Genomic DNA, 14,081 nt, shown 5'->3' with positions numbered 1-14,081 from the left:
TTGACAGTTATTTTTTTATTCATTAATTATTGAGGTTAAAAGTAAAAACGAACATGTGCTTAGTGTTAAAGATAATTGCACTTTCCCAGTGATATTTAAACCCAAACAACACAATTTTTCAATTATATACTGTAATACAAAACATCTGTATTTAATTAGTGAAACGTTACAAAAGAGTAATTCTAATTTATACATTTCCCATCTAAACGAATCATTAACATGGTTTAAAATTCTTTGATTGAAATCAGTTGGCAACAATTTTAATCTTCCAACATTAAGCTATATAAAGATTATAGTTATATATATGCAACAACGTTATTTCCCAAAGTATTAAGTGTGATACACTGTACTAGTTCAAAATCTTGTGAATTAACCAAGTTAAGGCAAAGGGTACTAATATGAATTAACTCCATTGACTTTCATAGAGTTTGGATTCATAAATATTTGTACCCTGTGCCATAACTCAGTTAATTCACCAGATTTGTAACTACCACTTTGTAAGATGAATGAGTGTTCAACACACTTACAAGAGGTATCATTGCTGTGTAAGTATAGTGTATCAAACCATTTTTGTTACACTTAATACATTGGGAAATAACATTGTTGCAAATAGAGGGTAGGTAAACTTTTGAAGACCACTTAAATGTAATGTATGTCTATCCCCACTCTAACGTGGCAGAAGAAATGATATAGCCATATCCACAGGTCCAATCAGAAGCAAATTTGGAAGTAATTTGGAAGCAAATTAAAAATGAACAGGTCAATTTACACAGCTTGTCTCTCAATTTTGATTTCAGCACCTCAGACAGCGCTGGTATATCCGTGATGTGAAATCTGTGAAACCAGCCTGTCAAATTCCCACTGCATATAATCCTGGGCACAGATTCGGTGCACCAAACACTACAAGAGAATGCTCAAGTGAAAAGCAATTCCACAATACAACCCTATTTGGTGATCAATTATTTAGAATCACTTAGAAATGCATATATATATATATATATATATATATATATATATATATATATATATATATATATATATATATATATATATATATATATTGCTGCTAGGTGGTGCAGTGAATATAGACACTTCCATATAAAATCGATGAGAAAGCTGCTGCTGCATCTGCTTGTGCTGTAAGCTGAGGGGGTTCCTGCAGGGCTCCCAGCCCTCTCCCCCTGCTCCGATCCTGGGCTCTTATACTAAGCCATCTGGACGTGCATAACACTGCCAGCCTTGCGCTTCTTGATCTCTCGAGCCATCTGACACCATATCAAAGGGTAGCACCAGCACAACATGCAGCAGTCATCCAGAATGGAGCCCTGGAAAGGGAAGACAGACAGGGTCAAGCTCACAAACAGCTAGTGCCTTCATCCGTGTTATTGAAACTAGAAGAGACTGGAGTCAAGCAGACCAGAGTTTGGGCTCTAGTGCCTTCATCAGTGTTATTGAAACTAGAAGAGACTGAGTCAAGCAGACCAGCGTTTGGGCTCCAGTGCCTTCATCAGTGTTATTGAAACTAGAAGAGACTGGAGTCAAGCAGACCAGCGTTTGGGCTCCAGTGCCTTCATCAGTGTTATTGAAACTAGAAGAGACTGGAGTCAAGCAGACCAGAGTTTGGGCTCTAGTGCCTTCATCAGTGTTATTGAAACTAGAAGAGACTGAGTCAAGCAGACAAGTGGCGAATGCCTTTTGTTTCTGTAAGGGAAAGATTGTGATTAAAATAACAGTAAAATATAACAACTATCTTTATCTTTTTATGGTTTTTGCAATCAGTGTGAGTGGTTCTTATTGTAAAACTCAAATACGAGTTCAGACGCTGCTCTTCAGTTGTACTTGAATAAAGGGAATTAGTATTTGCAATGTCGAATTTTGACCACTAGATGTCTCCTGAAACGCGGCCAACTGGCACAATTAAAGGTCTAGTCTTGTTTTGTTGGATAAATCATGGTTGGAGGGTGTGTAGAGTTTCCAAGCGGTATTGAGGAGAGGGGAGAAGAGAGAACGAGACACAAACAAACAAACAAATATCTAAAAATGCACCTCCCTGGTCTGTTTCGTTCGTGTGGTTTTTGGTGGGTTGAGACTCATAGTTTCAGTGGTCAGTTCTGCCCCAGAACAATCATACAAAATAGGTCACCATAGGATTGTGTGCATTAAAAATGTAGAAATGTGTATTAACTGTGCAAGAGCTTATCCTTAAAGATGAATGTTAAAAAATGTATTGCAGCAAACTAAATAATTCCACACCATGCACACCCAGTCACTGTATACTGTAGGTATCAACGTGCAGTTATGAAAGAACTCTATGATTCAGTGAACATGCATTTTCACTGCGCTACACTACGTTAAAGAAATCTGTTCGCAGGCCTGCAGATAGTCTTGCACTTTCATGGTCATCATGTCACCACTACGGTACCTGGATCCTGTATCTCTCCCTCACTCCAGTCCTCATAGCCAGGGAGATGGGGCCGAGCAGAGGCAGGCAGCAGCACTCCCCAAACTCAGATGCAGTCTGACACTCCAGACAAGGGAGGCACCACAGCCCACAGCAGCCTGGAACAGAACACAGCAAACCACACATTGAAATACAGAACACAGCACACATTGAAATACAGAACACAGCAAACCCCACGTTGAAATACAGAACACAGCACACCCCACATTGAAATACAGAACACAGCAAACCACATATTGAAATACAGAACACAATGAACCTGTGGTGTCTGATCAGGATGTGTGTATGTATTTCCGCACATCAGTTGTATTGACCTATTGTTTTGTTGCCTAGGGCTTGCAGATTAGCACCTAAATATAGTACCTCATTTTGACTATAGCAACTGTTTTGCATTCTTCTTTATATTTTATTTAATATACTTCTCTTCCAGTGTAGTATTTCATACTGGAACCAGTTAAAAGTACTTAATGGAAAATATAGTCAAAACAAGTTACTGTATTTAGATACTAATTTGCAAACCCTAGGCTGCAGAACAATCAATTTAAATGATTAGTCAAAATACATAAACACATCCTGATCAGATATCACAGGTACATTGGAGGCTTTTAGAGCAGCATGAGTTTCAGCATGGTCAAAAACATACACATAGACACTAAGATCACTCAAATCGGACAACTCTGTCAAATGTGATTTCTTGACTTGTCAGTTTACAGATTATTGTCAGTTTACTTATTGTCAGCTCCCCCCCCCCCTCCCCTCCCCCAATGGAAAAAAAAAGTTCTTCCAGGTGATTTTGAAATGACTCAGTGAAGGAAGAGGTTTTGACTTACAGATCTGCATATCTTCACAACAGTCACACATTTTGGAGCTCCAGTCAGTTGACATTTGCACCTGATTCACGGTCACTAGCTGGGGCTGTGTCATTACCACACGAGGAGCTGCCATGCTGACCCTAAACAAGCAAAAAGAGGAAACACCTTCCTGGTGAGTTAAGAGATAACTTCAGGACATTGTACGAGGAAAACAGAAAGGTTTTCAAACTGGGACAAAACAACAGCGATCTGCATGATGTGTGTTTAGGAATGGGGTAATGTCATCCAAGGTTATAACTGCCAGTTAGCTTAGAGCATGCATATAGTAGTTAGTTTTAGCTGGAATATGAGGAAAAAAATACCTGCGCATCTATACAATAAAAGTGTGCAGGAGTGCGGTCAAGGCTGGCCAGCAGCAGAAATAGCAAACCAGACACAGTAACTGCAAGCTTAGCGTTCCCTTACAAAAGATTCCTGTGGTAATTGTGCGCGTTTCATTCCATGCTTTTCCCATGGTTAAGATATGCATCTACCATAGTTTGCCATATTTTTACATCTGCTTTACCATACCTCTCCATGCTTTATTATATAAATAATAAATTTATATGAATAATAAATATATATTATTTTTTTATTTCTTAGCAGACGCCCTTATCCAGGGTGACTTACAATTGTTACAAGATATCACTTTATTTTTTACATACAATTACCATTTATACAGTTGGGTTTTTACTGGAGAAATCTAGGTAAAGTACCTTGCTCAAGAGTACAGCAGCAGTGTCCCCCAACTGGGATTGAACCCACAACCCTCCGGTCAAGAGTCCATAGCCCTAAACATTACTTTACAATGCTTCCCTGTGTTTACCACACCTCTCTGTGCTTTACAATGCTTCCCTATGCTTTACCAGACCTCTCTGTGCTTTACAATGCTTCCCTGTGCTTTACCAGACCTCTCTGTGCTTTACAATGCTTCCCTATGCTTTACCAGACCTCTCTGTGCTTTACAATGCTTCCCTATGCTTTACCATACCTCTCTGTGCTTTACAATGCTTCCCTATGCTTTACCACACCTCTCTGTGCTTTACAATGCTTCCCTATGCTTTACCACACCTCTCTGTGCTTTACAATGCTTACCTATGCTTTATCATACCTCTCTGTGCTTTACAATGCTTCCCTATGCTTTACCACACCTCTCTGTGCTTTACAATGCTTCCCTATGCTTTACCACACCTCTCTGTGCTTTACAATGCTTACCTATGCTTTATCATACCTCTCTGTGCTTTACAATGCTTACCTATGCTTTATCATACCTCTCTGTGCTTTACAGTGCTTCCCTGTGCTTTACCACACCTCTTTTTTTTAAAATGATATAAACAGATTTCTGCCACGTTCAAATCTACCTGGTCATGAGATGAATCTATTATTATTTTTTGCATCTAAACAACTGAAAGCTGGGCTGACTCATAAAAATTTCAAGGGGAATTTGCAAATAGGGCTTCTTCTTGGTCTAAAACAATAGACCAACAGTATAAACTGTGTGCAAAATACAAAGGCACCTGTGTAGTCCTCCAGCAGCTCATTTGACTGCGTTCATTTTACTAATCATCTGACAGAATTACAAAGATGGTTAATTCAGGATTTATCTGGTCCAGAAATAACTGATAAACAGTCAATTCTGGTCACCACGGCACCAAAAGGGGCATTGTGGTCCTGGAGAGAGTCCAGCGAAGAGCAACCAGACTAATCCCAGGGCTATGAAGATGGAGAACATATATAAGAAGAATTAAAGACTTGATTGAAGTCTTTAAAATGTTAAAAGGAGTTGACAAACCCTATACCTAGCCCTTAAGAACAAGAAACGTTTGGGAAGGAGAAAAGGCCATTCAGCCCATCAAGGCTCATCCCTTGTTAGCACACCATTCTCCCCTAATGAGGGGAACGCATTTAAAAGCACAGAATCGAGTCTCTTTTATGTTCTCAGTGTTTTAGATCCTATTACTTCACCCGCTAGGCTATTCCATGCATTTTGAACTCTGTGTAAAAAAAGTGCTTCCTACCTTCTGATCTAAACTCTGGTCGGCTTCCTCCTGTTCTCTCTGCGCTAAACTCGAAGTCGCGTCTTGGGGTAACTTTATCTATTCAATTTCTCATTTTAAAGACTTCAATCAAGTCCCCTTTAAGTACAAGTCAGAACCCAGGACAGAGGACGCACTGTGATTGAAGGTTATTCATTTCATTTTTACTTTCTCCATTATGTAAACTAGTATTTCACTGCGAGACCTGTGCGATGTAGATTACAAACTTAGAAAAGGACAACCCAGACTTGACAATCAGGTTTTAATATTAATATTCCAAAAGTATTCACGTACGCACGCACGCACGCACACGCACACACACACACACACAGCAACGAAAGGCTTAGTGAAAGTTTAAAAAAAAACAACATTTCCGGTCCCCGATTCAAATTTGCATATGTTAAAAAATGTTTGGGTTAATTTTAAATCCAAATTAGCCCATTTCCAGACCTGTCAGCTATCCCGTATTCACCTGGAGTCTCCCGAATTTTGGACCCTTCTCCCAGACATGTCCCGGGACAGATTTTCTCCCGTATTCTACTATTAAACCCCCTTATGCCTGCAAATCTTTAATGTCCGCAATCCCCGTCTGTGCAGAGCAGAGATTAGGACCCAGGGACGTCCTGTGGCAGGCATGCATTCAATGCGCGAGGCAAGTTCACATAGCCCTCAGGCTGGGAACAAGCAAAACTTTGACCAGCCGCTAATCGCACTTAACAAAACTGTATTTAATAGCGTTTTCTTTTTTTTGTAAGTATCTTATTTCTTCTACTCATAAAAAGAAAACGCTATTAAATACAGTTTTGTTAAGGGCGATTATCGCGGGTTGTCAAAGGTTTGATTTCAGCTCCCGTATTTTGAAAACTCAATATTGACAGGTATGCATTTTCGCAACTGAAAAGTAGGCGACTGTCTGTTAATGTTAATTATAACGCAGTTATAATTTTATCTGTGGTGAAGAAATTTAAAAATAAAACGAGAGGTTTACCTTTAAAACGTTTCACTTGAGTAAGCTACTCAGAAATATATTTTTGTAAAGTTTGTTAACGCTTCGCTATGATAATATTGATATAATATTTGTTTAAAAGTATTTATATTCCCCCACACCTCGCAATAATGATATCAAATATGCCTCAGCCTGTAGTCTGTTTATTTTTCTAAAGGCTAATATAAATGCAAATAGAAACACACAAAATCACACATTATTATTATTATTATTATTATTATTATTATTATTATTATTATTATTATTATTATTATTATTATTATTATTATTATGTGTCCAATATGAAAGAAAACTACATGTACACTGCTTTTAAAATGGTATAAGAAAATGAGAAGTCCTTACCTTGGCTTTTTCTGCTGTTTGCGTTTGCTTGATCTTTTCCTGTGTTTGCAGTATGACTGAACAGAAAGAGACCGTGTCTGCACGTCAACGTCCACGAAAAAGTTGAAAAGCGAGTTTTACACACCCTCTTCTCGCCAGCATGTAAAAACTGGAGGCGTTGAAAGTGAAATACGAGATTAAATTATCCCTTTCGCTGACCCCTGCTGGTGTTCCACTGTACATTATGCTATTGTAAAAATCCACGGAACTTTTACACACACTGCTGTGCAAAAGTCTTAGACATGTTGCATTTTTCTGATTTATTATGAGGATCAGCGATTTCCTCGAAGCCTCCACTAGTGTTTTCACTATTCTAACAACCTTGACTCGCATAAAGAAGGAAAAACATTGAGTGAAATAGCTTGCATCACTCGATTTTCAAGGTGTGGTATCCGAAGCATAATCAACAAGCACAGAGAAACATCATCTGTAATTGACAAACCCAAAAAGCTGTCTAACCAGGACGAGCAATACTTGAATAGAAAGAAGACAAGCGTTGAATTGACAACAGGACTGGCAGAAGGCACAGGTGTCGTCCATCCATTAACAGTATGAAGGTCACTCTTGAAATCAGGACTTGAAGGATGTGTTGCAGTAAGAATACCTCTGTTAAGAAAGGCGAACAAGACTAAAAGGCTAAAATATGCGCAAGAACACAGAAACTGGACTGTGGAACAATGGTCAAAGGTGCTTTGGACTGTTGATGGATGGACAAAGACACCTGTGCCTTCTGCCAGTTCTGTTGTCAATTTATCTATCTGTGCGTCAGTAACATAACCCCTCCCTTCAAAATACTTACTAAATGCGTTAAAAAAAGAAATATCTATGTGAGGTCTGGACAGGGTTTAACTGAATGTAAATACAAGTAACGTTATAGAAAAATTGGGTCCAAAGAGTCACAGGCAGCAGGTAGGGTTCGGTCATAAATCCCTGATAATATTATAGTGGGATCGTGTTTACCACAGTAGTGCGGGGAAGCTAGTGGACAAAGTAGAATTAGAGGGGACACGATCGAGGGTTTAAAATGACACAGATCTGAAACAATACAGTACTTTAAGAACAGTACGAAAAACCTGAATCAGCGGGCAGAGTTGGAAATGAAGTGGCGATTGCCTTAAGTTAAGACAAGGGCGTAAACACTTCTTCACACAGAGAGGGGTGATGTTGTGGATACAGAATTATTAGGATCCCTTAAGACCCGACTTGACAGAGTTTTGAGGTCAAACAGCTGCTAACTGGACGAGCTTAGAATGTGCCGAATGGCCTCCTCTCGTTTGTGAATGTTCTTATGAATGGACAACGTCTCGTTCGTGAATGTTCTTATGTTCTTATGAATGGACTCTCGTTCGTGAATGTTCTTATGTTCATATTTCCAGAGTGTCTTCTTTAAAAATTAAAGACAGATTCAGCATCCATGTACCCTGTGGATAACAGCTAAACGCCATGCTGTTGATACCGAATCACGGGTCTTTAAGGCTCAGCTTGATAAATTCTGAGATGATTCAGCGAAGAGGAACCGGACCAGCTGGTACATTTTCTTATGTTCTTATATATGTGTTGTATCTATTGGAGACTTTTTTTTTCACAATTTAGCACTTTAAAATGCGGTGATAGTAGACTTGCCAATCAAAGCAATGGATTAGGTAATGTACAGGTGACGTGTTCAATTGCTGCTGCTATTATTATTATTACAATGGAATTTCATCACAATGCTAAAAATAAATAAAAAAGTATTTGCTTTTCTTTCAATCGGGTTTCATTGTGACGTCATCTTGGTTTTTTATTGTGTAAGCGCACGCTATCCTTGCCTTTCCGGTTCAGAAACAAGTTTGTCAGAAACTTCTCTGGAGGTTCAAAGACAGAGTTTATCAGTATGACGCAAATGAATGGTATGTACAGGGTAGCAGAAAAAGAATTAGCGATGCTAATCACAAGCCTCCAGATTAATGTCACAATGTATGTGTGACACACAGATATACCCTGAGAGTGAAGTAATGTGAGCACCAGTGGTGTAGTGCTATATTTATAAGGGAGGGGTCGCTATTAAAACGCCGTCATTATTATTATTAATCCTATGTACAAACACTCCCTCACTCCCCCTCACTCTCATATATTGAATGGTTTGCTCCAGAATCAACTCGTCTCGCTGTCCTATTGCAGACGCTTAAGAGTGAATGAGACTGAGGTTTTGAACAGAAACATTTCCCCCGCGACCCACCGGCACTACACCCCTGGTGAGCCGCCCATTTTGTATTTCCCTTTGTGACAAACAAGTACAACTCAATAATCAAATAGAACAGTCGACACACTTTTAAATATGTTTGAGGTGCGCATTTTCTGAGACACCCCGTATTGCATTTTCCCCTTTGAGACACATGATGTGACATTTCTGTTTGAAAGACGTTTTTATAGAAAACTATTCAGCAGAGCACCATCAATTGAACTCTACTGGTAGTAAAACACATATAGTTTCATAAGCAGTGAGGGAACTCATTTTAATATATTCCCCTTATTGCAGGGGTGAAAAACCCTAATCCTGGAGATCCACAAGACAGCGTTTTTTTTTTTTTATAAGTAGGCCTACGCCATCAATTTCTGAAGAATATAAATTGTTGATCAATTTAGCAATTTAATCTGATTTAAATCAGGAGGGGTCAGCTCAAAATGATCTCTTAATTATTTAATTGAACAAATTACCTGCTTAACTAGTCAAAATAAAACTGTTGCAAGTCTTTAGAAATTAATGGTTACAGGTTACCGGTAAAACCTGCTGGGTTGTGGCTCATAGGACCAGGGATGACGGTGTGACGACATAGCGCATTTATACCTATTTTTCTCCAAAATTATACAGTAAAGCATTCTCCAAATAAATCTGCATCCAGTAAAACACCTATAATTTAATAATCGATAAGATATCACTGGCGGCTCCTCTGGTGTTAGTGGTGTCGATTGAACACCAGTTCTCAACCCCTCCCCCCCCCCCCGTACTGCACCTCGTGTGGGCGGTAGGAATCTTGGTTAATCCAGTGTTTTGATTGGTTGAGAGAGTCTGAACGATTTTTAATGCTTTAATAATAACACGCGCACAGAAAGACTGCTGTTGTGTTTTCATGCGCGAGCTTGCTGTTCTGGCGCGCAAATGCCGGGCTTCAACCCTCCTCGAGCTTGCGTTTAGTTACCTCAGAGACTCGCAAGCAGCTGAAGACGGTGAAGTCGGCGCATGATTAACAAATCAATTTAATTAATTAATTAATTAATTAATCTTAAAAAAAAGTTAGTATAATGTATAAATACTTGCATATCTAGGTAAGTTTAATCTTTTTTTTTTAATTGATAATTTGAGCCTTTTCATTTTATGTAGAAAATAGACAGACTTTCATAATGTAGGGACATTCCACCAACAGCAAACAATTACTTCTCTGTTTGTTACTGGAAATTATGGAAGTATGTTCGTGTGTCTTTTGTCCAATCGTTTTTGTTTTCTTTTAAAAAAAAACATAAATTGACTCGCCTTTTTCACTTTCTGATCTTTCAAAGATAAACACATACATTGTGGTGTATATATTCATTTCTATACTTATTCTGAGTTAAACAGGTTTATATAATTGTTATAAATTTTTAAAAGTTAATCTGGGTACTATAAGGTGAACAGGGATGACTTTAGTAAAACGAGTAGTGTTACACCATTGGGTTAATTACAGGGTAAGAGGCAGGAAAGGGACAGGTCTTAAATGTATCAGTACATTGAACCCACACTTATTGTAACTGGCTCCCAGAATCCACCAGATTACTCAAATTTAGGCTAATTTTAAAAAACGTTCTTCAATAGCCCTCCCTGGCAATGTGTCACTCAAAAAAATATATAAAAAATAAATAAGGACACCAGTTCAGGTTTCCCAGACCAGCCGTTGCAGATATTACTATAGCTATACACACCATCTTGAAATGTAATAACAAATGATGAGGCATGGCTGTTTTAAAGATGTTTCTTTTATTCAAAAACTATACAGTTAAACACCCTTAAATCAATTCTACTCATAGTAATATAACTATTACAAATAGAACATGAACATTCAACGCACGTTTATAAATGCTTGAAATATTAATTTTTCAAAAACGTCCAATATTGCGTTTTCCCTCTGTAGCACATGTGACATGAATGTTTTCAAGGCATTTTCTTCCTTTTAAGAGTCGCGGTACTGTTATCTCCCCCTTTCATCTAACTTGGCTTGCATCAGATCAACAGTAACGTACAGTCTAATCTGTAGGTTAATCATAGTTAGAAATACTACACATTATTTTCAGTCTATTTCACATTTAAAACAATTCTGAATTGCACTGAAATGCTCCAGTGCTATATGAGGTAACGATACGCGATGCCGATGGTTCTCCAAACACAGTGGAAGTCAATTGTTACAACTGCATTAGCAGGGCCTCTTTCTTTGAGCGCTCAGTCTTTCCCCAGCATACACTATTGTTTCTGGTCTCTCTCTATGGCGGTGATGCTGCAAATAAGCTATGATGGCTCTCTTTTTTTTAGTTGCTGAACAGCAGGTTCGTTCACAACAAAATTGAATGCTTGTGGCCTTAGCATCCAGGAAAGTGCCTGCTCTTCATTGTTATTGCAGCGTTTCACGCAGTAGGCAGAACAGAAGGAGACAACACGCTGCTTTTAGGTTCAACGCTTTATTTAGTATATCTCTCTGCTCTAGCTGCTTGCTTTGAAACGACCACAAGGAGTGTGCCACGCCCCCTTTTATAATTTAGCCCCACCCCTTTATGCTAATTTAGTGCCGGCGCGAACAGCTATCCCATTGGTCCCCAGCCGCACACTATGACCAATGGGCAAACACAACCAACAGCCAATGACGGGCCAGAGCGCACCATGCGTGCAGGATAGCTCGCATAGTCACAGGGACAGAGCGAACCCGCAACTACAGGTAATACAGGGGGTGGGGAGGGGACACAATACGGGGGTATTAACAGGACGGACAGTGGAAACAAGGGGGAATACAGAAAACAAACACGATACACGGATCGCTACATTATGTATTCCTCCAAATTACCCCAAAGCTGTTGAGCGGTGGTCTTGTAATGGGGTTCGGACTGATGAGCTAATTTGGTTATCTTCTTCCCCACACAGACCCGTGGCATTGATCCCCTTTTTTTCTCCTATAAAAATAAATAAATATATACATACAGTTTTTTTTTTGTTTGTTTGTTTTAATGATACTATTTCCAGACATTCTTTAATATAATCCACGTGCTTTGCAGTAGTTCAGACACTAGTTTTGATGCTGGGATTTTGATTTGTGTGTGTTGTTTTTTTTTTTAATTTTGTTTTTTTGCATTGTGTTTTTCGATTTGTTTTTGTGTAGTTTTGATTTGTATTTTTGTTTTTTGATTTGAATCTGTGTTTTTTTTATATATTTTTATTTGTGTTTTTTGCATTTTTGTGTGTGTGTGTGTGTGTGTGTGTTTTTCGGTTTGTATTTGTGTTTTGCACTTCAGGGCCACCGTACATAAAACTCTATTTGCTGTAAAGCGCTTAGAGAAGGAAGCGTTCACAATGGCTCTACCATATAAGCAGAAATACTCAGCCTTTGAAGCTGAGGAGGCTTTCAAAGGCGAAATCAAAGTATTGACAATGTCTAGTTGCAGACACCGTAGTCTTTATAAATGTGAATCTGCTATATTTGAATTAAAATGTTTGTTTGAACTATGATTATTATGTTCTTGATATTTTACTAAATTTAAAACATTTGGAAATGTGGGTAGTTTTATTGCAATACGAATGCATTTATTGATGCTATTGCCTCATGTAATTCCGGTCATGATCTTAACAATAAATTAGTTGCGGTTTTCTTTTCAGGTTTTACTTTTGATGTTTTTATTGTCTATTCATGTTTTACTAAATTTGTATATAATTCTCAAACACCAGTATTCACTAAAAGTAACACGTTTTACAGCCAATCACAGTATTTGGATAATTTGCATATTACTAAACTTTATGTATTCAAAATTACCAGTAGGAATGCTCAATATAGCCCCTTTCCATCATTTCATATCAATGTTGTGAAAATAGAAATCTGGAGGAGTTCGGTTCAAATCTGGGTTTTTTTTTCGAACTTGTACAGAGGTTTTTCTTTTTTTCATCATGATCTGGCAACGCTTTCAACCAGTCTCATGACAAGAGGAAAGTTGTGAGTGCGTCCACACTGCCAGCACTGCCACTCCCTGCATCCTTGGGCACCAACATAAATAAATACATAAAAACAGCAATAAAACGGGTCGGGTTAGTATGTGAAATGCAGTTACCCGCACCAGACCAAATCCACCCGCATTTGGCACGTGCCCCTTCTGTCCCATGGGTTAGGCACTGTCACGTTTTCACTTTTCACGTTCTCTTTTATTATATTATTTGCTCTGCACACACTCTTAACTCAGGGGAGACGTTAAGGAGGACAGAGATGTTTAAAACTCCTACTGGTTTATGTTCGAGCACTGGACGAGCGGTGTGTCCTTAAAACCTTTTCATTTAATCAAGAAAATCACTCAGACTCATTTATTCAAAGTTTTACGAATCAGAGCAACATCAGCGCTCCTTCGTTTTATTAAAATGCCTTTAATATTGGTTTAGTAGTTTGCGCATACTACCAAGACCCGAAAACATGTAACAATAATTAGCAATCCTAAGTTTATTACAAGCTTCAGCATTTAGTATTTCAATAACATAATACAATTATATGTATTCAGTGCAGCCCTCAGGCTGGCTAAGCACAAAGCCTACAAGCACCCACTGCTATGTTTCAGCACATTCAATATAACACTCTCAATACTAAAACATAGTTTCAAAACCTCATAGCAATATAACCAATAAATGCAAGATACAATATTACCATTAATATGCTTACCTCCTATTATAAGGAAGAGTAGCGTGAACAAAAGAGAAGGACTGTTCTGTGGAGATCTGCAAAGGATGGACCACGTGGCTCTGCAAAGCTGAGTCTTGGTTGTGGTGGTCTCAGTGTGATCAGCCCAGGGTTTTTATACAATTTTTGTCCCATTGCGAGCAATGAGAGGCCCCAATTAGTTCCAATCATCAATCCCCATGGACAGTCCTTATCTCTTAGCGAACAGTAATCTATAAGGAATTCAACCAACTCTTCAGACCCACTCGGAGTCATATACCAATAAATCAACACTGGCCCATGATCTCATCCACTCATCCTTGCCCCCTCCTTTATCTAAAGAATTTAGGTAAAGCAGAGTTCACAAAATCCTTGCTGTTTTGATTCACTACTTAATATGTGTGTATTATAAAAAGAAGTGGTGTTTTTAAATAT

At 38.5% G+C, this 14,081-nt stretch overlaps 1 protein-coding gene across 2 annotated transcripts; it reads right to left on the bottom strand.

Annotated features, from left to right (window-relative positions):
• Positions 1-13,768, bottom strand: LOC117404454 (cornifelin homolog A-like). 2 transcript variants are annotated; one of them, XM_059015465.1, is made up of 4 exons: positions 13,650-13,768; positions 3,292-3,413; positions 2,423-2,559; positions 1-1,325 (listed from the first exon to the last, which is right to left on the bottom strand). In XM_059015465.1, exons 2-4 carry the CDS (start codon positions 3,404-3,406, stop codon positions 1,206-1,208), a joined length of 372 nt encoding a protein of 123 aa, XP_058871448.1. In that variant the 5' UTR covers positions 3,407-3,413; positions 13,650-13,768; the 3' UTR covers positions 1-1,205. The 2 variants fall into 2 exon arrangements, with proteins under 2 accessions (XP_058871448.1, XP_058871447.1); XM_059015464.1 differs by lacking the exon at positions 13,650-13,768 and adding an exon at positions 6,697-6,854.
• Positions 13,769-14,081: the final 313 nt, after the last annotated feature.

The sequence above is a fragment of the Acipenser ruthenus genome, chromosome 50 (genome assembly GCF_902713425.1).
Source record: "Acipenser ruthenus chromosome 50, fAciRut3.2 maternal haplotype, whole genome shotgun sequence".
In the NCBI taxonomy this organism is placed as follows: Eukaryota; Metazoa; Chordata; class Actinopteri; order Acipenseriformes; family Acipenseridae; genus Acipenser; species Acipenser ruthenus.
This window is presented reverse-complemented; position numbering and strand designations above follow the sequence as displayed.

What these genes read in the sequence shown, in the direction of transcription:
- LOC117404454 (XM_059015465.1), bottom strand. Translation starts at nt 3,406, where the DNA reads ATGGCAGCTCCTCGTGTGGTAATGACACAGCCCCAGCTAGTGACCGTG. An exon ending in TTGTGAAGATATGCAGATCT is followed by an intron (nt 2,560 to 3,291) that starts GTAAGTCAAAAC and finishes GTTCTGTTCCAG; the next exon opens with GCTGCTGTGGGCTGTGGTGC. An exon ending in GGGAGAGATACAGGATCCAG is followed by an intron (nt 1,326 to 2,422) that starts GTACCGTAGTGG and finishes TTCCCTTTCCAG; the next exon opens with GGCTCCATTCTGGATGACTG.